Source organism: Brachypodium distachyon, chromosome 3, assembly GCF_000005505.3.
Source record: "Brachypodium distachyon strain Bd21 chromosome 3, Brachypodium_distachyon_v3.0, whole genome shotgun sequence".
Classification (NCBI taxonomy): Eukaryota; Viridiplantae; Streptophyta; class Magnoliopsida; order Poales; family Poaceae; genus Brachypodium; species Brachypodium distachyon.
This window is the reverse complement of record NC_016133.3, coordinates 9,068,981-9,094,942: the sequence shown is the minus strand read 5'-3', so window position 1 is coordinate 9,094,942 and position 25,962 is coordinate 9,068,981. Positions and strand designations below refer to the sequence as shown.

The 25,962-nt window shown below is 46.4% G+C and overlaps 2 protein-coding genes across 2 annotated transcripts; one reads left to right on the top strand and one right to left on the bottom strand.

Annotated features, from left to right (window-relative positions):
- Positions 1-49: 49 nt before the first annotated feature.
- On the bottom strand, positions 50-3,809 carry LOC100832462. The gene is made up of 2 exons (XM_003571178.4): positions 2,974-3,809; positions 50-914 (listed from the first exon to the last, which is right to left on the bottom strand). The coding sequence occupies exons 1-2, from the start codon at positions 3,655-3,657 to the stop codon at positions 261-263; spliced, it is 1,338 nt and encodes a 445-aa protein (XP_003571226.1). The 5' UTR covers positions 3,658-3,809; the 3' UTR covers positions 50-260.
- A 14,217-nt stretch (positions 3,810-18,026) lies between these two features.
- LOC100845206 (protein TIFY 10b) lies at positions 18,027-20,125 on the top strand. Its single transcript, XM_003572756.4, has 5 exons — positions 18,027-18,280; positions 18,501-18,627; positions 19,085-19,332; positions 19,438-19,495; positions 19,586-20,125. The coding sequence occupies exons 1-5, from the start codon at positions 18,160-18,162 to the stop codon at positions 19,737-19,739; spliced, it is 708 nt and encodes a 235-aa protein (XP_003572804.1). The 5' UTR covers positions 18,027-18,159; the 3' UTR covers positions 19,740-20,125.
- The last annotated feature ends 5,837 nt before the right edge of the window (positions 20,126-25,962 follow it).

Here is a 25,962-nt window from a genome sequence, read left to right as displayed (position 1 = left end):
CTAGTTAGTAAAGTATCAGTAAAGCAAAACATAGCACACATATGACTGGTTCTGATTAATCTTTCTTCTCTTGTTCTCTTCACATTTTCTGATCATCAGGCATTACAAAAACAACAGAAAAAAATGATTATCCTTTACATGTATACAGGTGCTGCTGAACAATGAATGTGAACATTAACTAAAGAATTGTGTGACAAGTGTATATATATACCCAAAAGGTAAAAAACAAAACGCAGTATGTGTGTTCTCTCGTTCCATATTCATCCAAAGCCCATCACCTTGGGCGCGAACCTCAAGAACCGGGTGAGCGAGTTGGGCAAGAACTTCCTTGCAAACAAGAAGCAAACCGTGGTGTTCCCCCCGTTGTACTCGCAGGTCCTCCCTCCCCCGTTCCTGAGCCACCGCAGGAAATCCACGGTGACCTCCATCCTAGTAAACCGCGACGGGTGCGGCCCGCCATGGGACCAATCCACCCAGGTCACGCTCCGCCCGGCGCACGCCGCCGTCCGGTTCCGGACGTTGAGGAGCGTGGGCAGATAGTGCTCGTCGGCGTAGCAGTTGCGCTTGCAGAACCGCTTGAATGCCGGGAAGTAGACGGCGTCGGAGACCACCTCGGCCGCCAGGGCCCGGCCCAGCTCGAACCACTGAGAGCCCTTGCGCCAGTGCCGAAGGGCTATGCCGGCGGAGCCCATGCCGCGCTTGTACCGGCCCCGGCCCGCGCCGCCCGGCTCGTCGTAGGACTCCACGAAGGACCGCGTGGAGTTGACCAGGTAGGAGTGGACCGTGGGGAAGTCGAAGAGCGGGACGTGCGACTCGGAGAGAAGGACGAAGCGCGCGTTGGAGGGGTCCAGTAGTGCGTGCGCCAGGAGACGCCGCTCCGCTTCCACCATGCTGATGTGGCCCCATTTTACCTCCTGTTTTTAAATGTGTGTCATTATGCATAACAAAATAATTAGTAAAACTGTTACTCCAATATACATAAGGGGATGTCTTTATTTTATATTATATCATGATATGTTAAGCGTGGAGTATAGACAAAATCATCACATAAAAAAGGAAAAAAAAAGCCATGCACCGTGGACGGTGGGAATGTTTGTCATGCAAGGGAACGGAAGGGAAGATGCGTGTACATATCCATACGCAAAGTGCACGGTACGAGATAATCTATTTTACAGTTCAAAGGCTAATTAATATATTCCTTTCGTTTCTAAATACTTGTCGCTGTTTTAGTGCATTGCACTAAAACAGCGTTAAGTATTTAGGAACGAAGGGAGTAGAATGCTATACTCCTATGCCCTATGCCAACTGTATCAGCTCGCATCGCGAGATATGAATCTCGTGTTAATTACCCACCGGGAACCTGGGTGCGAGCCTACATCTTGGCTTCCGGTGCTGGCACACTGTTTAGAAGGAAAAAAAAGTTTTCATATGTAATATATCTATGCATGCATGGTTTCTATGTCAGTTGTCAAGTCACATTTACAAGTTTGTTTGGATAATATAAATAGGTACACCTTTTGCCTTTGAATAAACTAGCGAACTGTGATACCCTTCTTTTAAGCCAATTTACAGAAATACGTATGTCGCGGTCATGTCTTTTGTACTCCTGCATATGCACCAGCCATATCACCTTCTTGAATCGATCCTAGCATGCAATTGAATTTTTCCTAAAGTGCCGCCATGCCAATTGACTAGCTACCATTGGATTATAGTACTGTATATGATATGATGCTGTTTTAAAACTGCATATTTATGTCCGTCGCGCGAGGTCATTGACATGGTGCTGATTGCGATCGACTTTACAAAAAGGGCTTGTGTGATTTGCCGTGATGCGGTTGGCCGGTGTGCGGTTTAATTTGGCTGCCCAGTGCAGACCAATGGCAATGGGGATCAGGTTAACAAGTTCGACGATCACGAGGCGCGCCATGTGAGACGAAAGCCACAAAGGTATGGGTTCCAGAGAACTCGGACAAAGAAGACGCCTTGTCCATAACCCAGTGTCAATTTTGGCTTGTTCGGTTAAATAATCGAGCAGGGCCCGATCGAGTGACTATGTCGTGATGCGTCCAGCACTAGCTACATATATCACGCACGTCATGCATGCGATGAGGCGATATGTTTGAGCGTGTACGAGGTGTACATAAGGAAGAACGCGACAGAGACAATTTACACTAATAATTGTTATTCTAACTACGGTGACATTTCTGACAGTGGGATAAACATGTCCGGCCGTCAACACCTATGTAGATTCCAAAGTCACAAGAATCTAGCTAGTTAGACTACGAGGCAACTATATATGATACCGAAACAAATTAACAAGAAACGTACGGAGTATCACTTTTTTGGCCGCATGCAACCGGCCGGTCCTAAGGCTTTTTCCACTGTACGTATCGATTGTGGAAAATAAAAGGAAAATGTCATAATGAGACGAAACAACGTACAGAAGCGTCCTTGGCGAGGCTTTCCTCTGGCCTCGAATGCAAGTGGAGTTTCCCGCTCGATCTATTTCCATGTGGGAGATAAAATTCCACACGCCCCAATTCAAGCTGCCGTGTCGAGCCAATCAACTATCGCCATATCGATCGCGCTTACCCAGCAAGACACCACGGAAGTGAGTAGTACAAGTCATCCCGCGACTCCTATCAGCTAGCCAAGACACATCTCGTTCTTCGTTCAAAGGAAAGGACCCTTCTCGTTTCGTACGGTACCTACTGACTTATGGGTCCAGCCAGCCATTTGTGTACTTTCCTTCCGCGGCTTGAAAGTCGAAACCCAACGACACGCGGAAGATAGATAGTCAACGCTTTGGACCAAAAAAGTAATAGTAGTAGTATATGCAGGAATGCCGCCGGCGCCATGGCCCGGCGCGAATTCATGCATCGAAGAAATCGGAAGCAATAAAGAAGAGAGATATTTCTCCTTCCTAAAAATAACCAAGATCGAAAATGAAGTCCAGTGTGCACGCATACATACCTTGCTGGGGATCCGGCGGCGGTAGAAGGCGGAGCTTTCGTCGTCGTCCGGGCCGCCGTTGAAGGCCGGGTCGGTGTGCACGTAGACGGAGTAGCGCCCTTGGTGCCCCCGGAAGAACTTTTCCCACAGCGGCGACATGGGCAGGTCCCACTTCGTCAGGAACAGGAACGCCACCTTGGGCCGCGCGCCCAGTACAGCCTCCCTCGGCGCCGCCGCAGCCCGCGCCATCAGCTCCTCATCGTCGTCGTCCCTAACGCTGGCACCCACCGTTGCCAATCGTTCCTTCTCGATCACCGGCCCCGCCTCTGCAGTTTTATTTGCGTTGGCGATGCTAATAATGCCGGTGTCCACCGGCGGTGGCGGCGGCGGGGACTGGGCCCGGGTTGTCAGTCCTCCCGCCTGTGCTACCGGAGACTCCGGCGGGTGCTGCGGTGGTACAGCGGCGGCGGTTGAGAGGTTTGCGTCGGCCGGCGGGAAGAAGAGGTGGAGGGCGGCACCGGGGAGTGCGCCGCCGGACGTGGTGGTCGAGCTCACGAGGGACAGCGTGGCCACGATGCCGAGCGCGAAGCCGAGGGCGAGGGGGACGGCGAAGAGCAGCAGCTTGATGGCGCAAGGAGTCGCCATGGCTGACACCGCCATCTGCACTAGTACATGCTGCGGCTGCTTTTGGCTTTTGGTGCTCATGGCTGGCTGGCTGGCTTCTGGTGACGATGTTAATTAGGACAGTTTCTATACTCTATATCTTGGAGTTGTATCGGTTTGTGGGGGAGACGAAGAGAAACGATTATCACTGCACCGGCACGTCATGTAAACGCAACCGGTGAGGGCGGCATCTGGGGCTGGACGGTCGCTGTACGTTCAAGGGGGTTTTATGTATACGCGCGGGCAGGCAGGCATGTCGACTGGAAGGTGAAGGAAATGGGAAAGGGATCGGAGGAATCTTCCGGGGAGGCCAGCCAATTGCGAATGCGAAACTTGGACCGGCAAGGGAAGGAATGAGCTTCCGTCGATCAGGGGCCCCACCGGGAGATGACTTGGTCGTTTGGGTCTGCTATGGGATTCCTCCTCGTCGGTTCATGCATGGAAGCCGGCTTCTGGAGGTGCCAATTGTTGCGGCACCCCGCCGCACCCGCACCTGACCGGCCCATGGAGGCATGGACTGGCCTGACCCGTCGTGGTGTTTCTGGTGTGCAACCGCCAGTTTTCAAGCCTGGTCGATTCAGAGCAAACCCAATGTGAGCGGAGTCTAGATAAAATGTTAGCACCGGATCTAAGAAACCCAAAACTGGTCCAACGTGCATTTTTCTTACCATCACCTCATGGGATCCGTCCATCGGTATTTTGGTCTCACAAATGGCGATTCAGAGTAAGGCCAATGTGAACAGAGTCTAGATAAAATGTTAGCGTCGGGTATAAGAAACCCAAAATTGGTCAAACGGGCATTTTTCTTAGCATCACCTCATGGGACCCGTCCATCAGTATTTTGGTCCCATAAATTTTCCCAAATAAGAAATCATCTGGTGCTTCTTTTCTTCGTCTTCCTCCCAATCAATGGAAATCACGCGCCCGCTGTCCTCCTTCACATGATATTTTTATCTTTCCCTTCGATCAATCCATGCCGTTAGAAATCGAACGCGACGGCGCGCAGCAGCAGCCGCCGGCGGACGGGGCAGCGTGCGCTTCTGCCGTTCCAGCAGCCGACGGGCGGAGCGAAGTAGCGGCCTCGCCGCGTTTGATGTCTTTATAGAAACGCCGGTTACAACGTATACAAACATCACCACACGCACATCGTCCACGGAAACCAAGTTGAACAATTGGCGGGGGAAACCAAGAGAGGCACAGAGCGGTGACCGGTCCGGACTTGAGCAGCAGAGGCGACGGTGATTTGGTGCGGGAGGCGAAAGGGGATCGCGAGCTAGCCAGAAAACGAGAGAAGAGAGATGGGCTGGACAGGCCTGCGTGGGTTGTGTTCTGTCTTTTTTTTTTTGTTGAGAGCAGTTGTGTTCTGTCTTTTGTGTGACTGGGCTATGCCGTTTTTGTAAGAGGGCCTGGGCTGTGTCTTTATGCGTGCGTGATTATACTTGGGCTAAGCCCAGTATATGTGTGTGCAAATTCGTTGACGATGGTATTATTGGTCTATTCAAATACTAGTAGTAGACTAGCAGGTGTGACCGCGCGTTGCTACGGATCAATAAAATCATAAATTATTTATTTTTATTTTTTGTGTAGACAACTCATGACGCCGTTGAGGTCGGCATGCGGGTGTGGCAGCGTCAGTCGTAAAACGGAGTAGGAGAAATCGTGAAAAAAACTGGAGAAAAAGAAAATAACGATCAGTGGCATATTGGTTGTCATTTTAACTGGAGGAAAAGAAAATAACGGGCAATGGCATATTGGTTGTAATTTTAACAAGTTAATCTACGGTGGCGAGCGTACCATAACCACCAACGGTGTGTCCGCGCGTTGCTACGTGTCAATAAAATCACAAATTATTTATTTTTATTTTCTGTGTAGTCAACTCATGGCGCCGTCGAGGTCGGCATGCGGGTGTGGTGGCGTCGGTCGTAAGACGGAGTAGGAGAAATCATGAAAAAAACTGGAGGAAAAAAATAACGGACAGTGGCATATTGGTTGTAATTTTAACGAAGTTAACCTAAGGCGGCGAGCGTACCATCACCAACGGTGTGCCCGTGCGTTGCTACGGGTCAATAAAATCACAAACTATTTATTTATTTTTTATGTGTAGGCAACTCATGGCGCCGTCGAGGTCGGCATGTGGGTGTGGTGGCCTCGGTCGTAAGACGGAGTAGGAGAAATCATGAAAAAAACTGGAGGAAAAGAAAATAACGGGCAGTGGCATATTGGTTGTAATTTTAACGAAGTTAACCTATGACGGCGACCGTACCATCACCACCAACTCCAATTTAATATATTGGTATAGATTTATTTTAGCTCAACACTACATTTAAGATGCATATTTTGTACGGAGTTTTGCAAGTATATGCGCTTGTTCAACATTTAGATGTAATATTTTTCACAATCTTTTAAAGTGCATCTTTTCTTTGCTTCATGCGACAAAGAGTATATACAAGCGTATTTGGCCACCACCGGGTTTTTTTTCATACTGTGATGTGCAGTTGAGTGATTAGAATCGATCAGAAACTATTAATGAAATATACGTGAGTAGAACATAAAGGATGAGATTTAGAGGTTTCATTGGAGTGAATAAAGAGAGATCTCCCTAAAAAATAATAGAATAGTTGGCTGCAAGTGGAACCAATGATTTAGTTGTTTGGTTTCTAGTATATAGAAAAATGAACCGTTACATTACATTCCATTGCTACAAGAATAGAACCGTCACGTTACATTTCACGTTGTTCTACTTAAGTTACCAGGTCCCTCTTCCCTTACGAAAATAATAATGCCTGTTCATTGTTCCTTTCTTGGCATGAGCCAAATTCAGTGACTTCCCTGCCCGCAAAAAAGAAAATCAGTAACTTACCTCTATCAAGTCACGGTGTAACTCACCTCTATCTAGAGCCAATGGGAAGATGAACTAAGGGCGTGTTCGGAAACAGCCAGCTCCTCTGAAACTCCATCGATCCAGCTTCTCAGACCAATTCCAGCGTCACACGTAGAGCAAGAAACGTTCGGCGCTGCTCTGCTCTTCTATTGGGCTGAAAGCCCATTAAGCCAAGTTGGCCCAGCCTATGCGTCCTATCGTTGCCAACTCTGGAGGTCGCCACAGTCCACGGACTGCGGTCACGCCATCCGCCCCTTCATTTGATGCCCCCATGGACCTTGTCTCCCACGCCGATGACCTCCTCACCGCCAGCTCCCACGACGAGCAGAGCATGGGTGGGCCTCATTTCCCTCGGCGAGTCCGACCACCACCATCATCGTCGCCCTCGCAGAGGAAGAGTTGTTAGCTTCCTAGAATCATCTAGGTGTAGATCTAGTCGGTAATACTTTATGTGATTCGATTTGGTATCGGTATGGGATCGAGAGAAAGACAAATGGAAGATGAGGAGGATGGGTACCTTCTCCTTGGCTCGACGAGGCCAGCGTGGTCGTCATGGTGACAAGAGCGACGGCGAAGGCGAGTGATGGCTAGGCGGCGGTGCTTCCCGTTACTTCTGCGCAAACCCTAGATCGGTAGGCCTTTTTTTGGTGGGGTTTACGGCACCACGACGAACCTCGTGTGGCGTGCCGCCGGCCCCCACCTCTTTTTATAGCGCAGTGTAACCGGGGCCCGCCAACCATATTGGGTTGGGCGCCCCCGATCAGGGCGCAGATCGAAGGGCCCGGCGGGCCGTTGGGCCCACTCGGGAGGAGATCATCCTAACATTATCCCCCTTATCTCAAAATTTCTTTTAACTGTGTACCTTTTACTTTACTCGTTTCACCACCGATTAGTACGTAGAGCATGTTTCATCGTCTTAGCTCAATTGCCGATAGAATCACACAGCTACAACATACCTTTCTGTGTTGAAACAAATTCTGTTTTTTTTCGGGCCATTCATGATCCAGGAATCATAGGCTTTCCCTTAAACCCATGCCGGCTAAGTGTTCCTTGAACACATTGGGAGGTAAGCCTTTCGTAAGCGGATCCACAAGCATATCATTTGTCCTTATATGCTCGAGACTTATAATTTGTGATCCTGGATTTTATCTTTCACAACATAATACTTTATCTCTATTGGTTTGGTAGCATTACTCGACTTGTTGTTGTGAGTATAGAATACTGCGGGCTGGTTGTCGCAATACATCTTTAGTGGTTTGTCAATACAATATGCCACTTTCAAGTCGGGTATAAATTTCTTTAACCATATCGCCTGCGCTGCGGCCTCATAACATGCTATAAATTCTGCATACATCGTGGATGATGCAACAATTGACTGTTTGGAGCTTCTCCATGAAATAGTCCCGCCTGCTAGAGTGAATACATATCCTGATGTGGATTTTCTATCATCTTTGTCTCCCGCAAAATCTGCATCGGAATATCCTCTTATTTCTAGGGAATTAGATCTTCTATTTGTTAGCATGAGGTCTTTTGTGACTTGCGCATAACGCGATGCTTTCTTTACCATTTTCCAGTGCTCTCTGCCTGGATTTTCTTGATATCTACCGAGTATCCCGGTGATAAAAGTTAGGTCAGGACGAGTGCACACTGTAGGCTTCCAACAGCCGAAGCATATGGAACCGTTTTCATTTGATCGATCTCGTATTGGCTTTTGGGACATTGAAATTTCCCAAAACTGTCGCCCTTGACTATAGGAGCAAGTGTGGCATTGCTCGCATGCATATTGTATTTCTTTAGAATTTTTTCTAAATATGCCTTTTGCGATAGTCCTAGAACCCCATTTTTCCTATCTCGGTGAATTTCTATGCCCAAAACATATCATGCCTCACCAAGATCTTTCATATCAAAATTTGAGGACAAGAACTTCTCTGTTTCTAGTAGTAGACTCACATCACTGCTAGCAAGTAAGATATCATCCACATACAAAATTAGAAAAATATATTTCGCATTTTTAAACTTTGCATAAACACAGTTGTCCTCAACATTGTCTTTAAACCCAAATTTCTTAATAGTCTCATTAAACTTTAGATACCACTATCTAGATTCTTGCTTTAATCCATAAATGGATTTCCTTAGGCGGCATCCCATGTTTTCCTTGCCTTCCATGATAAAACCCTTGTGTTGTTTCATGTAGAATTTTCTTCTAAATCCCCGTTTAGAAATGACATCTTTACATTCATCTGATGTACCTCTAAATCAAAATGCGTCACTAGTGCCATTATGATTCTGAAGGAATCCTTGCATGAGACTGGTGAAAATGTCTCATTGTAATCTACTCCTACTCTTTGTGCAAATCCTTTTGCCACGAGTCGTGCTTTGTACTTTTCTATATTCACTCTAGAATCATATTTGGTTTTGTAGACCCATTTACAGCCTACCATTTTGGCTCCTTTAGGAATTTCCTCTAAGTCCCAAACTTCATTGGAACTCATCGATTTCATCTCGTCTTCCATGGCCTCCAGCCAATTCGATGAGTGAGGGCTACTCATGGCTTCTTCATATGAAATGGGATCATTCTCCATATGAACTCTTTTTGTATTATAAACTTTATAATCTTTAGGAATGTCTGATGTTTTAACTCTTTGAGACCTTCTAGGGGCCTCAATTTCTGGCACATTCTGTGTCTCTACATGCGGCGCATCTTCTGTAGGTAGCTGTTGCAGTTCCCTTTCATGTGCAACAATGCGTTGAGTCGGCTCCTGACGGACAGGTTCCGAACCTTCACTCGTTGTTTCCATGTGTGGAGTTGCAACAGGTGTTGGCACCACAATCTCAGAGATTGTTGGTGCGACAACAACAGGTAGTGAAAAGAATGGCTACTGAGTCATCGGATTAGGTGCATGCACCCTCTTCTCCTCAAGATCAACTTTTCGAGCTACCGTGCTCCCCCTCATCATTTCGTCCTCTAACAAGACGGCGTGTCTTGTTTCTACAAACTTTGTATATCTGTCTGGATAGTAGAAATGAAAACTTTTTGATCTTTCAGGATAGCCAATGAAATGGCAACTTACTGTCTTGGTATCTAATTTTTCAATATTTGGATTAAACACTTTGACCTCAGCTGCCCCCCCCCCCCCCCCACACCCGCAGATGTTGTAGAGAGGGTACTCTACCTGTCCATAGCTCGTACAGTGTTTTGGGCACCGACTTGCTTGGTACTCTATTGAGGATGTGAATGGCGGTTTTTAATGCCTCCATCCATAATCCCAATGGTAAGGTGGAATAACTCATCATACTGCGCACCATATCCATAAGTGTACGGTTACGCCTTTCAGCTACTCCATTTTGCTGAGGCTCGCCCGGCATTAAATACTGGGTAACTATTCCAGTCTCCTGTAGGGACCTTGCAAAAGGTCCAGGGACTTGGCCATATGGGGTGTGCCGACCGTAGTACTCCCCCCCACGGTCAGATCTTACTATCTTTATTCTTTTATCATGCTGATTTTCAACTTTAGCCTTGAATATTTTAAATTTATCCAACGCTTCTGATCTTTCTTTTATTGGATAAATGTACCCATAACGGGAGTAGTCGTCTATGAATGTTATGAACGAATCATACCATCCACACTTTTCACAGTAAATGGTCCACAAATGTCAGTGTGAATAATTTCTAGTGTGTTGGTGCTTCGTGTTGCACCATTTTTATTGGATTTACATACTTTCCTTTAACACAATCTATGCATTGCTCCATGTCTGAGAACTCTAATGGAGGAAGAATTTCGGTTTTAACAAGTTTTTTTATTCTCCCCCTCGAAATATGGCCTAAACGACACAGTGCCATAATTTCGATGAATCATGAGTTCTTTTTTTCTTCTTTTGTGCTTTCTCCGACGCGGCAACATGTTCATTCACATTACACATAGAATATACTTTTTCATGTGGGGATAATAAATAAAACTCATTGTGAAGAAAAGCAACACCCACACAATCATCATTAAACCATATGGCCCACTTGCCATGTCCAAAATGACATTCATAATCAACTTTGTCCAAACATGAAACACTAATCAAGTTTATGTGTAATGAAGGGGCATAAAAAACATCTAAGCAGAATCGTGAATCCATCAGCAAGCTCCAAGGAGATGTCGCCGACAGCTTCAACGTCCACTTGGACTCCATTTGCAACTTCAACGCATCTTTCGTTTCTTTGCGTAGTCCGCGTCGAAAGGAATCCCTGTAAAGATTTTGCAACATGAACAGTTACACCAGAGTCAATCCACCAAGTAGATTTCGAAAATTGTGTATACAAGGATTCATTTACAAAGGAAATGGAGTTTATACCATTCTTTGCCATTATTGACTTGAGCCATGTTGGGCAATCTCTCTTGTAATGCCCAGTCTTTTTGTAGTGGAGGCATGTATCTTTGTCCACTGGAAAAGACTTTTGCTGATGCTGATGTTGCATGGGAGCTTTACCATGTGGCTTTGAAGGAGAACTTTGATTGCTTTGATTGTAGTTCTGTTTTTTTTGTTATCCTTCACATAGTTAAGGGAACCACCGTATGAGGATTTAATTCTGTCATTTTCTTGCACACACATGGCTATTGTCTTTTCAATATCCCACCGCTCTGGCTGCATGTTGTAGTTGACAACAAAAGTGTCAAACTCTTTTGGCAGTGAAGCCATAACCAGATGAACAAGGAGTGCAGGCTTGAGCTCTAGATCAGCATCCATGGGTTTCAGCTTGGCTGCCATGTTGCTCATCCTGAGGATGTGCTCTCTTATTCCATGTCCTCCTCCAGTGTATTTTTCTGTCACCAGTTGCTTTAGCAGTTGGGTAGCATATATCTTTGAAGACCCAGTTCACTGGCTTTTTATCTTTTCAAGATACTATCCTACAGAAGCACACTTTGCAACTAAGCCCACAATAGCGTGCTCAATTGTATTCTTTATGAAAGCCATGCACTTTTTGTTGGCGGTGAGCCACTTTTTGTTCTCGAAGGTGTATGACACCTCCAACGGAGCATAGTCCTTCTTTTTATTCCAAGAAGCATCATCATCTTTATCATCCCTAACTGGCTCTGTCGGCTTTGGGGGCTGTGGAGTGTCAACCACCCAGTCCACCTCAGCACAGACGAAAGCCAGGCACCACACCACGGTATAGAATTCCCAACAAACAAGTTAGTCGGGAAAACTGCTTTCGCTGACAGAATGTTGGTAGGGAATGGGTTTTGCCGACCAACACACTGTCACTGAAAGTCCTGTCAGCAAAGGTCTTTGCCGACTAACAATTTTTTGCCGACCAACTGTTCGTCGCCACTACGGAACCTTTGCCGACCAACAAAAACTTTCCTGACCAACCTCTCTTTACCGACCAACAGTTTGTTGGTACACGCTTTGCCGACCAACTATCCGTTAATCTTGCTATGACCTTTCCCCGACCAACTATTAGACGATGTTAGTTTTGCCAGCTACCTTTCCTGTAGCTAGTATACCATTTTTTATTGCCTTGGCAATATTAATCAAGTTCCATGTTTATCATAACAGTATGTTTCGACGCACATAAAGTTATTATCACATATAAATAATTCATCTCTTCCAAACATAACTATAATCCATTTGTCATACTAATTCAATGTTCAAGACACCATACAGGTTTACAAAATTATAGCTAAAATTGCATGTCCAAGAATTCATTGCTTGCTCCATTACACAAAATATCCGATTGATGCGAACCAGCGACTTCATGTTTCTTGCAAGCTGGCTTCTTGCTTCCTTGTCTTTATGCATACCATTCCTACGGAACATAAGAAATCCTCAATACATTCATAAATTTGGAATGCAATGGCGTTCTAAACATTTGTATCATAAAAAGGAAAATGCAATTCATGCTGTTAGTAAAACAAATAATGGATCATATGGTGTTGGAGAGAAAAATATGATCTAATTAGACACATGAGGGCAAAGTCTTATGGAGCATGTACGGAAAATAGCACACATACATAAAAGGAAACAGCCATTTCTCATATCTAGGTACATCACAGCAGAGAAATAGCACAATGAACCAAATCAAACCAAAACAGAATAGTAGCAGATCCACTTAATTAATTTACTTTCAAAAGATAACACTCTTTTTTGTACCAATTTATGTACTTGTATATAACAGAACTTGTACCAAACAGTAACCATGAGTTTTGGTTCAGATTTTGTGTTCGTTTGTGGAAATATGAAGTACTTGGCTGTATGATCCGGAGAACTAGCATGCTATCAAGCTAGCATGATTTATTTCAGTTCGGCTTGACAACTGTTCTCTGAATCTTGTCCTTTGCTCTACTGAAATCTCTAAAAACTTGTGTTCTCTGAAATATACTAGTGAAAAAATAGAGGATTTTGATGCCGTGAACTTACCTTGGGTGACACCAAGTGCTGCAGAGTGCAGACCCAAGGAACCAAACAGCTGTGAGCTGACCAATTCCCCTTACGCCGCCCTCTGGTCCAGGGAACCAAACACAACAGAAATTAGATTGAGTAAATAATGTATTTTCGAATATAAACATGACATTCAATCAACTAAAACAGGGCGTAGAGAATTGCCATTTTGATGCATCAAGACTCAACAGAAATTAGATTGAGTGCATAATAATAATATCCTTTTGAATATAAACAGAACATTCAATCAACTAAAACAGGGCATAAAGAATTGCCATTCTGATGATTCAAGACTCAGTTGCCCGTGTATTTCCTAAAACCTGCTACTGTTATGGTAGTGTTTAGTAGACAAGTGGTAATATATATAGCTACTCGTACTGCTCTGTACTAAAATTAGTAAATTAGACAAATTGATGATTCTTTTATATAAAGTGAAGGTACAGCAGTCTTTGAACCGGAACTCAATAGCACATCAAACACAAGAGAAAATGACCTCATCTACTTACATCAGACTATCAAAGTGCAAAAAAACTTCAGATTATCAGTATAATAGATAATAGATTCAATTATCCAAAATCTTTGAATACTTTACTCTTTCCAAACTAGCATAACAACAGCATACATCAAACAATACAAGCAAACACACGGGGTAGGCGATCACCTTGCTAGTTGTTAGATGGCCATGATATGGACCTCTTGCTACATACTCTCTCCATTTCACAAAGGTTGGCGTATTTTGTTTCGTTAAGACAAGGTTTTGACCAATGATAACTCTATTAATATGTGTTTTTACATGCATGAAATTTATATCAATAGATTCGTCTTTAAAAGTTCTTTCTAATAATCATGATTTTGTATCATATAGGTTACATATTAATAGTGTAATTTTTGGTCAAAGCCTGGTCTTAACGAAAGAAAATACGCCAAATTTTGTGAAATGGAGGGAGTACCTTCATGTAGTCTTCTTAGGGAAAATAAATATTTTGTTTGCTGATTTATAAATGCTTGTGAAGCTGGCCAAGAACCTCTACAGAAACATTTACTGGATAAATATGATGGATTTACTTTCGATTCCTACTTTCCAAGTTGCCATGATCAAGGCTCTGAACCTGATCTGTATTGGCATGATAAGGATGTCGTGCTACATACCTTCATGAAGAAAAACAAAACAATCATTCTCTTCCTACAACAAAGATCACTACCTTCTTACTAAGCCCATAATCACGTATCCATCTCTGATGGATCCCCTATATGCTGAATCATCTGTGCTGAATCACTTCATCATGTAAGCACAAATTGTTTTTAGCATCTGTGCTGAATCACTTTATCATGTAAGCACAGATTGTTTTTAGCATGTGAGCACTAATAAATGTTTTTATTAAACGAAGGTTTTCTCTCAGATTTGATAGAAAACTGAAGCAAACAAGACAACCAAAAAAATAGGAAAGGAAATGCATGTCACCTCAAAACAGAGAAAACAGCCGCCACACTATAGTTCATCCGGTTCAAAGAGGAGATCCACCCACCTCAATCCTCTTGAAGCTCCTCAAATCCTGCCCCATGCGGCCATGCCCTTATCACAATTGTCATAAAACATTTTAATCATGTTCTTTTAATTTAAACAACTCATTTAAACTATTTGCACAGGAAAAAAGGTGAATACGATTCTTAACCTTATACTTTTCAGAAGCATTACTTTGTACTTTTCTATTTCCTTAAACAAACATCTTGTTAGTTCAGTTTGAATAGGAGAAAACTTAGACAAAACTCAGCAAAAACTGAACATAAACTGTAAGGGAATACTTCTGTGGAAAAAAAAACTTTTGGGCCTAAAAGCTGCGCCGGCCGTTGGCCTGCTTCGCTCGCTTAGCCCGCGTGGCGCAATCACAGCCGTCCAAACCATCGGACGGCTGTCCGTGAAAGTCGATCGAATAAAACGGGCCGGCCGAAAAAAACCCTAGCTAATTCGAAAACCCTAGCGCCACCCTATGTCCCGACCGCTCTCTCTTGGTGGCGGCGGCGAAAAAACTTTCAGCCGGAGCCCGCCTGCCGGCGACGGCGAGCAGCACTGCCGGCTCCTCCTGTCCCTCCACCCTTCCTCCCCTCCTTTTCCTTTGATGGCGGCGCCGTCCTTGGCCCCCTTAACGGCACGCACGTGCACCCGATGGTGCGCGCGTCGCCGTCAAGTGGCTCATCGGCAGCGCCCTTTCCCTGCAGGCGACCCCATGACGACAACGACCGGCGGCAGGCGATTCCTCTTCACTTTCGGGTAAGGAGTTAGGGTTAGGGTTTTCCTTTTCTTTTGATTTTCTTCTTTTTCTTTTCTACCCGAGCAGATCCACTACCCTAGGTTGCTCTCATACCATTGTTAGCTTCCTAGAATCATCTAGGTGTAGATCTAGTCGGTAGTACTTTCTGTGATTCTATTTGCTATCGGTATGGGGATCGAGAGAGAGAGATTGATATGGACATGGCCACCATGGATACGACCATTAGAACCCTAATTGTTGGAGTATTCAATAACAATTATAATCAGGTGAAATCAATTATTAAATTTGTTCAATATATTACTTGCAAAGAGGCAGAGCTATTATTTTGTATGATCTTACTATGCAAGCATCTTATTGAACTTTACAAGTCCAAAGTGAAGATGTGGTGCGATAGCATGCGGCGGGTGACGCAAGGTGAAGCCTATCAAGTCTACTTTCCAACAAATCAAATGGCACAAGATTCGGAGCTTGCTAGAGAAACGAATTAAACTTGAATCCGATTCGGGTCCGAGCTGTCAGGAGACCTGAATTTGTTTTAATCACCCAGGCTGCATCCGGAGTCCAAATCAAGCAAACAAGTACTTGTTGAAAAGGTAATTACAAGACCTTTCCAACGGATCCAGCCCCACAAGGATATTCAACGCGTGCTGACCGTGGACGACAAAACAAGCTGACGGATCTGTTTTTCTGTTCCCTAAAGAGTTGTAGTTTGTTAGGAAAGTTAGAGATAGAGTTGGATTTCGGCCTCCTTACTCAAGGTGGACGAAAATCTCTCTCCCTCCTCCTTTATATACCCCACGAGCCCCCCTATGGAGTTTTAGGTTTTGTTTAGTTAAAAGTTAGCCATCGCTACTACTTCGTGTAATCGCATGTGTCGGTTAGACCACCTGCTTTACCGCTTTCAGAACCCCAACTTATCGTCTCGTTGAGACATTGGTTTGATATAGTATACTTGCAATTTTAGATTGCATCTTCTATTTATCTTGTTCTTCGATTGCTTACAGGAACAAAAACCTTCGTGGTCAGGTTGATCGTGCCTCCGTGTGATCAATAACCCTCGGAAATTGGTGTATCGATTGCTAAGGCGCTGCCTCCTAGTCAACGTCACCTCCTACCCAAATCGAGAGTTATCAATCTCATCGAAAGATCGGGCCACCCCCGAGCCATATCAGAGATGGAAGATGAGGAGGATGGGTACCTTCTCCTTGGCTCGACGAGGCCGGCGTGGTCAACATGGGGACGAGAGCGACGGCGAGGGCGAGTGATGGCTAGGCGGCGGTGCTTCCCGTTACTCCTGCGCAAACACTAGATCGGTAGGCCTTTTTTTGGTGGGGTGTACGGCACCACGACGAACCTCGTGTTGCATGGCGCCGGCTCTCACCTCTTTTTATAACGCAGTGTAACAGGGGCCCGCCAACCATATTGGGTTGGGCACCCCCGATCAGGGCGCGGATCGAAGGGCCCGGTGGGCCGGTGAGCCCACTCAGGAGGAGATCATCTTAACAAGAGTTGCTTGGTGAATCGATCGCGGATGGGGCGAAAGAACGGCTGCATGCAGGAGGCTGACCAGCTGGCGTGGAGTTGCTGATGCGCCGTCCATTGCAATGCCTCGTGCTATCCTCCGCGTCCCGCCACGACCTGACCGTGAGAACCCAGCCTCCGCCGTCCACATCTCCCGTCTCCCACTGTCCCACACCAGCATCCTCTTTGCACTCGCCGAGTCCGACTGCGACTGGAGGAAATCGGGGGCCGGCGGCACGTTGGCATTGGGTGAGGCCGCGAGGGTGGGGCGAAGAAGGGGATCGGGATGAAGGGGATCGATAAAGAAGACCAAACCATTTTTTCTCACTTCGCGGTGCCAGCTGATAGCCGTAATTTTAGGACGCTCCGCGTTTTGCTATTCCAGGAATCTCCAAAAGAGGTGCTATGAGTTTTGCACAGAGAATTGGATTGGCTTCTCGGATCTAGCTTCGTGGAGTTGAGTTGCTCGGCACTGCTCCACGGTTGAGTTTGGGGAAGCTGGAAGATAGAGGAGTTTCGAAGACACCCTACAAGTTACAACTTTCCTAGACTTATCAATTTTGAAAGCACATTGTTTTCCACAATATTCACCCAAACAATTAGATGAAACTTTCTGAGATTATATGCTCAGACATTTCTAATTGTCTAAAAAAATTCATTTTTTCTAAAAAAATAAAAATTGTATGAAAATTTGGTTAAGTAAATGTTGATATATTTTTTTCCATAAAGTGTCACTGATTTTGTGGCGACACTTAATATGAGACGGAGTTAATACTTGAGAAGCTCTTACTAATTTTTTTTCAAGTATTCAGCCGACAAGATAAAACATTTTCAAACCACATAAATAAATATAAATAGACATTTACTATATTCTAGATTTTTCAAAGGGAATAAAAGAGCAAGTCGTATTTCCAGAGGCAATCGATGGATTCAAATCCGGCTCCTTCACGTCAACGATCAAACAGTTCCCATGGCCATAAAGCCGCATAAACACGCACATGCGTGTAGTGGGCCCCACCCGTGTCTAAAAAGTCACGTCCAAGTAGAAGCGAGGAGGTCCAATAGCTGGAATAAAATATCAAGAAGAGGGACAGAAATAAAAAACTCTCCCAAGGCACCGGCCTTGAACGCCCCACTGCCACTAGCTGCACCACACGAACCACGTGCGGATTTGGCGCAATCATGGCACGGCCCGCACCCTATTTAATTACGCGCGCAAATTATCGTGGGGGTAGTTTTCCTGTATTAAAGAAAGAAAAAGAATTTATTTTTCTACCACTAGAAACTACAGCCTCTCTGTTATAAGCGCACGCGTACACACATACATGAGCCCGGACGCGCACGAAGCAACCACCGCTGTTGCCCCCAAGAACGCCTCCACGAGCAAACTGGGATTTCGATTTGAGTCGTTGGATCGATTCGAGTTGGTGCGGAGGGGGGAAGATGGCGGCATCCGCGAGAGCCGGGGAGCGGGCGACCAGCTTCACCACGGCCTGCAGCCTCCTCAGCCGCTTCGTCCGCCAGAACGGCGCCGCTGCGGCCGAGCTCGGCCTAGGAATCAAAGGTGAGAGATTTAAAGCTTTTGCTTGGTTCGGGGAGGTTGCGGTTTTTTGGCGTTTCGATTCGTGCGAGGAAGTTCCGGTTCCTGTCAGGTTTCTCGTGTGAGATCTGGATAATTTTTGGGATGCATCCCACCGCGCGTTTGATTTGCTCTGAAGATTCCCAACAGGTGGCTTGAATTATGGAGTCCGGCTCTCTGATCTGCTGCTTGGTTTGGTTTGCAGGTGAGGCTGAGACGCAGAAGGCGGCGGGAACGGAGGAGGAGGTGGGCAGGAAGGAGACCATGGAGCTATTCCCCCAGAGCGCCGGCTTGGGCGTGCAGGATGCTGCTGCCCCTGATGCTACTACTAGGTAATACGCCACGCTTCTTCCCTCTACTTCAGTTTAGCCTGGTGTATATCTTGCTTGTTGCTGGGTGCTCACCAGTCTTTGTGACTTGTGAGAATATGTTAGTCTAGAGACCTTTCTATCTGTGTTTAGTTTATCTGAATCTGGACTGGGTGTTGCATGGAGATATTGTTTTGCTCGGAGATCTGCTAGGGAAAGATTGTCGAAACTGAATATTACGTGCAACCGTGCAAGAAACTGTTAAGAGTCTTACAGAGTACTAGTAATTTTGAAATGAGCAATCGACCATGCATGCTTATAGAGCTACAATAACACTAGGCAGGCTACTCAGACTTAAGACCTTTAGTACTTTTTTCGAGATTGAAAGACCTTTAATTGGACCCTTGTTGATGGAAAATTGTATAAATCTGAACCGGAAGTTGTTAAGTGTACTCAACAGTTGTGTGCAAATAAATTTCAGGGAGCAAGAGAAGAATCAGCTGACCATCTTCTATAATGGAAAGGTGCTCGTGTTCAATGACTTCCCAGCCGACAAGGCAAAGGGCCTTATGCAGCTTGCTAGCAAAGGCAGCCCAATTGTTCCAAACGTCTCTACACCCACACCTGTGACCGACAGCACCAAGGTCCAAATGCCCGTGCTGGCCCCAGCGAGTAGCTTGCCTGGTGCTCAGGTTGATGCTCACAAGCCTGCTGGTCCAAATGCTTCTGGTGATTACTCCGCCCATTCTTTCTGAACATATCTCTTGGAATATTAAAATATGACTTGCTGAATTTTACTGTGCTGATTGTTGATCAAACATTTCTACCTTCTAGATCTGCCTATTGCTAGGAAGGCATCACTTCACAGGTTCCTTGAGAAGAGAAAGGATCGGTGAGTGATTATTTCGTTGTCATGATTTCGCACTAGCAATATTTTTACCATTGCAGTTTCGATCTAACTTGGGCTCTTATTTTCTTCTAGTCTCCATGCAAAGGCACCGTACCAAGCTTCTCCTTCAGATGCAACACCAGTCAAGAAGGAGCCTGAGAGCCATCAGTGGCTTGGACTAGGTCCGAATGCCGCCGTGAAACCTAACCCGACTTTACAACTGAATGCAGCTAACAAGGCGGCATAGCGACATTATGTCCTTCTAAGACCTTTGGAGAAATATGTGAACTGTGCTTGCCGGTAGAGTACCAAATCATAATATTCCCTTATGTCTTGTTTTGTTGTCATATTTAGGTCGTGATTCTATGTTATTCAGTTGTCACATAGTTTTGATGTAAAGTGAAGTAGCAAATGTTGACCAGTGCCAAGAGCCAGAAGTTTTGGCATGTTAACTCATGGTGACTGATCTGGCCATGCTAAGGAAAAGTTAGTGCAAGAGCAACATATATGTATTTTGAAGTTCTGATCATTTGGCTTTAGCCTTTATTTGTAAAAGCAAGTGATTGTAATGGATCCAGATTACCTTCATATTCCTCTGATTATTTTATATACACATGAGTTGGTTTTCAGATATGTATGAATTCTTGCTCCGATTGTCACAACAAATTTTCCTTATGTCGTATGTAAATTTGTTGGCTGACAATTATGGTGGGTACTTCATTTGTGACAGGAAGTCTCTGCGAAATGGATACGTCTCCAAAGGCTAATATAACAGTTGCAAATACAAAATTTTACAAGTAGTCAAATAGAGATATTGTGTTTGATTCTTTGTAAACACAGGTAATGATCTATTTGATTCCCTTTGGAGTACTAGTTACTAGTTATTTAATCATGGAAATACAGAGCAAAACTGGTGGCAGACCTTGGTAGGTTGAATGGCATTGTCTAGTGAGAAGATAAGGTTTGAGAGGGGAAGATGCACAAGGCAAGACTTGTCAACCCTGCCCAATTCTTTAATCAAAAGGAAGGAACACATGTGTGAAATAGGAGGTGATAGGATTCTTGTTGACAGCTAAAGCAAAGAAGAGATACATGACAAAACAAAACCAGAGGAAGTTGTTTGGAAATTGCAGGAGGGAAATATGCAGTGTGAGATGTTTGTTGGGGACATGGGGGCCACATCGGTGGTGCCTTCTCTTTCAGCTAAAGGAGGAAGTACTGGCTCCTTGCAACTTTCTGCCTTTACTCTTGAAATCTTTTGAATTATTTTTGTAGAGAGTGGTGACTCTTTGGTCATTGTTTTAGGCTTGGTTTTTCCTTTTGGCAAAACTGTGCCTATTAGATTTCCAGTGTCTAAAGTAATAGCCCTATTGCTGCATATTCAGCTAAACAAAGTAAAGCTCAGCTGGTTTCCAAACCAAAACAAAAGGGATTAAGATGTTTCCTTTACTCGTTTCGCCAGGTAATACGGTGCAATTTGCAAGTAAAATCAAACACAAACACAACTACACAAGCACATGTGGAAACGAAACGCTGAGACGCATGAAGGGGACTGCGTTGATGTGGACGACTCCGCTGTGCCATCGATCCAATTCAAAGGTCCCCAGGAACCTACCGGTCGATCTGGCACCAAATGATGGATTACCTACGCCAAACAGTATCGAGATCCGGTGCAGTGGTTGACAAGTACGCCCCGTTTGAAACGTGGGAGCATTTCCTGATTACTGCAGGAAATAACCAATCTAGTAGTATTACGTGCTGGAAACTGATTCTTACTTCATGTGTAAAAAGGCAAACCAAAGCTGAGGTCCCCGGTCTCTCTACATAGAAGTGATGTACACAACCAATTTTATTGCAAAGTTAATGTAGAACCTAAGCTTTAAATAGAGCCAACCTTGTATCAATCTTGTTCTAAACACATGGGGACGAGATTTCGAAACCTTTTACTAATGAATTCGGCGAACCGGCGGAACAAACTCTGTACTGTACTTCTTGTCATGCACTGATAATACGCAGGCAGGCCGGCAATCTCTTTGTTTCTTTCTTGTATTCTCTTGTCAGCATCTTTGTCATGACAGTGTCGGGATTCACCACATTCGGTTAGCTATTGTTTAAAGACGGGAAGGCGACTCCTGTAGTTGTCGGGGGAATGACTCCGGGTAGGGTCATGACGACACATATCGACCGGGTTAGCGAGAGCAGAGCCGACGTAAGCAAGTACGCCGGTATTGTTGAGCCGACTTTATAACAGGCCGGCATACCAAGAGTATGCCGACATCTCTATCTTATCTTATGTGATTGCAGGAAAAGCACGGACTACCTAATCTCGGTTAGGGTCGGGATATACCAACGGTCTTATCCTGGTCGTATGGCCTAAAGTAAAGCAGCGCTCCCTTTATGACGGGAAAGCAGTCATTGCTCATGTCGCTGTGCCGGACGACTGCACAGTGACGCGCCGTAGAAGGACAAGTGACGAAGGGCGGGGCGGGGCTACAGTGCGCGCCGTCTCACAGTACGTAAAGCACAAATCAGCGCTGTCCCCTCCCGAACAATCCGGAGGGAACCATGGGCGTACCCGGCGGGTCCGGGGGTAGCTAGGGTTTGCTTTCGGCCCGCATGTCAGTGTGACATCCTTAGCCTATAAATAGAGGCTCCCCCCTCCTGTGAGAGGGGTTCCTCCCTTAGAGAATATTAGAAGTTCTTCTTCCTCTTCTTCTTCCTCTGAATACAGCTCAAGGAGCACCATTGTAGCCCTCTATTTCGGCTAATACGAACAAGGCAGGAGTAGGAGTGTTACCTCATCAAGAGGGCTCCGAACCTGGATAAACATCGTGTTCACGGTAACTTGTGCGTGGTTACACTACGCCATCCCTCCTCCGGATCCACCTTCGTCCATCGGCCCCAACTCAAGCCATCCCATCGCATCTGCCGTGACACCACCATGACAGTTGGCGCCCACCGTGAGGCCAGCAGCGGCGCTGGCTGGAGTTTTCATCCGGACGGGAAGCATTCTCGTCACCGGAGAGCGCGTCGTCTCCGGTTTGGTCCAGAGATTCGGCTCTCTGGGCTTCATCGACAACAACGCAGGCTGCTTCAACAACGCGCCACTTCTCTGCGCAGGCCGCTTCATCAACTTCGGTACGCACGAGGTCTACATCGCCACTGACACTCCTTGCAGGTATCCCGAGCATGTGGTGGTAGCTGAGGATGCCCCCACCGTCTGCACGGCTCGCGGTCGGCATGTCGACTGCCCCGCTAGCTGTGTGGAGGTCATGATGACGGCTCAAGGTGGCGATGCCGGCAAGGGCGCTGCTGAAAGCGTCGGACTCCCGAGCAAGTCTGGCAGAACGGCGTAACCCCCAATGGAGAAACCTTAGAACATCGCTGCTCTGGCCGGCACATCTGCTGTGCTGGCAAAGCCGACTCCGCTCCAGGCCGCCATCGAGAAGCTGACGCTACCTGTGGCTCCAAACGCCAACTCGGCCTAGCTTCAGGCTGAGCTGGAGTTGGAGCGCCAGAACCTGCTGCAGGAAGCTGTCGACATGGCTCGTGCTCGGCAAGAGCTCGAGATCTCTCTCCGTGAGTATAACAAAGCTCATGGTCTTAATTCCACTGCTGTGCATAACCCTAGCCGAGTTGGGGAAGTGCGTAACCGTGGCAAGAACTTGAATGCCGAGATAGCTAGGGATGGTAGAGCCATACCTGCCATATCGGCAAGCTATGCGTCGGCACTAAAGCCAAAATACAGCACTCCCGTTAAGAGCCTCAGGGCAGCCGAGGCTGCAGCAGAAGAGTTGCCAAATCTCACGGGAGAGGAACTCCGATTACAGTAGTTGCGTGTGAAGGAGTTGCTTCGCACGACTAACGAGCAAAATGAGGCATACATGAGGTTACACGGCAAGCTTGGTGCATCTCAGATCATTCCCTCGGCCGCAGGCGCTGGCGGCCGGGACGACAAGCAGGCGTCTTCACCTGGTGGCAGACGGGATAAGAGTGTTAACTCCGGCCGAGACAAGCGGCTGGATCACTATGATCCGGTATTAGCTGGGAAGCAAGTTGTTAGGCGAGTTGATGATGGTCAAAGTGGCCTGCATCTCGGCGACAATCGCCAAGATCCGCAAGAACGCCGGTCGGCAGGTCATGGACGCCAACCTCGGGGTCCGGCGCCCAATACTACTGCAGGTCAGCAGGGTGCCGGGCACAACCCGCTGTATCGAGGTGAAGATCGCAGGCAAGACTGTTACAATGATGGATACTCGGCCATGGGAGATGAAGGCTATCTCAGGCGAGAGCGTGACAATGTCGGCCCACTCGGAGCCCGAGTGGGAAACCGGCAAGTGTCGCCGCTAGATGCCCGTCATCGGCTCGACAGAATTCGTCTGTCGGAACTTCTGGAAGAGCAAGGCCCTCCGGGACCGCGTTGCTTCGCTTACCGGATCATGAGAGAGACACCAGCCCCAGGGTTTCCAACTACCCAGAGGCACAAGAACGTATGACGGCAGTACGAAGCCGGAAGACTGGTTGGAGGATTATGTCACTGCAATGCACGTGGCAGGTGGCAATCGCAGATGGGCAGTACGCTATGTACCCCAAATGCTGGTAGGGCTAGCCAGAATTGGGTTGAATAACCTACCGGAGGGCAGCAACAACTGCTGGATAGATTTCGACGAAGCCTTTGTCAGCAACTTCACCAGCACCTACAAGAGGCCTAATCGCCCTCAGCAATTGTCCATGTGCAAGCAAAGGGACAACGAGACTGATCGAGAGTACCTGACGAGATGGAATAACCTCCGCAACACCTGTGAAGGGATAGTGGAGTCACAGGCCATAGCATTGTTTGCTCAAGGATGCCGACAGGGCAGCATGTTGTGGCAGAAGCTGTAGAGGGAAATGCCGGCCACACTATCCGAGATGATCAAGATTGCGGAGATGTATGCGTTGGGTGACCCAACTCAGCCATCACTGATGCCGGCAGAGCAACACAGAGAGCAGGCGACATACAATCCTGTCGGAGCATTCCGGAGAAATGATCATCAAGATCACAGGAACAAAAGAAGGGATGATAGGCCGGATTATCGGAATGGTCCAGCCCATGTGGCAGCCATCCAAGATCAACCTGATGCAGGTCCTAGCCAGCGTTAGAAGACTGGAAATCAGCAGTGGGCCAAGAAAGGAGAACAAAAGAAGCTGTGGCAAGATAACCAGAAGTACACGTTCTAGATGATGCTTGATCAGCCTTGTCGTTTCCACATGACCAATCCCAGCAAGCCAGCGAATCACACAACCCGGCAATGCAGTTGGATGCAGCGGGCCGAGAAGGGTGAAGCAAGTCGGATGTCTCCTCCCCCGCCACTCACAGGCACAAATGCTCAAATTTAAGGACCCTCGGCCAACAATGCTGTCAATTAGGTAGAAGGCCAGGGCATCCCGGAGTATGGAGGAAGGAACGAGTACAAGGAGCATCACCAAAGCTACATGATTTTCGTCACGGAGCCAACTGACAAGCAGAGCCAGCGTCGGTGTGAGATGGAAGTCAATGTTGTCATGCCAGCTGTACCTAAATTCATGTACTGGTCGGAGCAGGAGCTCTGTTGGAATCGAGCTGATCACCCTAGAGTCATGCCGAATCCTGGTGGCTATGCTCTGGTGGTCGATCCGACACTCATTGGGCCTGACATCAATGTCAAGTTCACCCGAGTTCTCATTGATAATGGGAGCAGCATAAATATCATGTACGGAGACACGATGCTTAAACTCGGCATTACCGATAACATGCTTGAGCCTAGCCGGACTACCTTTCACGGTATTGTGCCGGGAGTGTCATGTGCTCCGGTAGGCAAAATCTGAGTTGATGTCTTATTCCGCACAAGGGAAAATTGTCGGACAGAGAACTTGGTGTTTGAATTGGTGGATCTCAACAGTCCGTATCATGCGTTGCTCGGCAAACCGGCATTGGCCAAATTCATGGCGACTACCCATATTGGCTATCTGAAGATGAAGGGTCTGTTTGGATGGTGGCCAAACATTGCCCTACCAATTTTTTGTTCATTGACCAAAATTTGGTTCTTGTTTGGATGAAAGCCAACTATTTGGCAAGCCAACATCCCATTACCAACTCTAGTTCATTTTTTTAGCCAAGTTGGCCAATTCATGGGCAAACAAAACCACAACAAAAAATTTGGTAACCAAATTTTTGGCATGGCACTTGTGGGCTCAAACCAAACAGCCCCGAAGATGCCGGGACCAAATGGTACCATAACCATCTCCGGCAATTACAAGCGTTCAATGGAGTGTGTGGCAGCAGGAGCTGCTTTGGCTGAGTCATTGGTCATTGCCGGGAAAAAGAGGAAGCTACAAGAAGTTGTCGCACTGGCTCAGTTGGCGCAGATCGGTCTGCCGGCCATGACCAACCCTCATGGCAGCGTAGCTTTCCAGGCGGCCAAAGAGACAAAGAAGATACATGTCGACAA

What these genes read in the sequence shown, in the direction of transcription:
- LOC100832462 (XM_003571178.4), bottom strand. Translation starts at nt 3,657, where the DNA reads ATGAGCACCAAAAGCCAAAAGCAGCCGCAGCATGTACTAGTGCAGATG. An exon ending in GCCGCCGGATCCCCAGCAAG is followed by an intron (nt 915 to 2,973) that starts GTATGTATGCGT and finishes ATTTAAAAACAG; the next exon opens with GAGGTAAAATGGGGCCACAT.
- LOC100845206 (XM_003572756.4), top strand. Translation starts at nt 18,160, where the DNA reads ATGGCGGCATCCGCGAGAGCCGGGGAGCGGGCGACCAGCTTCACCACG. An exon ending in GCTCGGCCTAGGAATCAAAG is followed by an intron (nt 18,281 to 18,500) that starts GTGAGAGATTTA and finishes TTTGGTTTGCAG; the next exon opens with GTGAGGCTGAGACGCAGAAG. An exon ending in GCCCCTGATGCTACTACTAG is followed by an intron (nt 18,628 to 19,084) that starts GTAATACGCCAC and finishes AATAAATTTCAG; the next exon opens with GGAGCAAGAGAAGAATCAGC.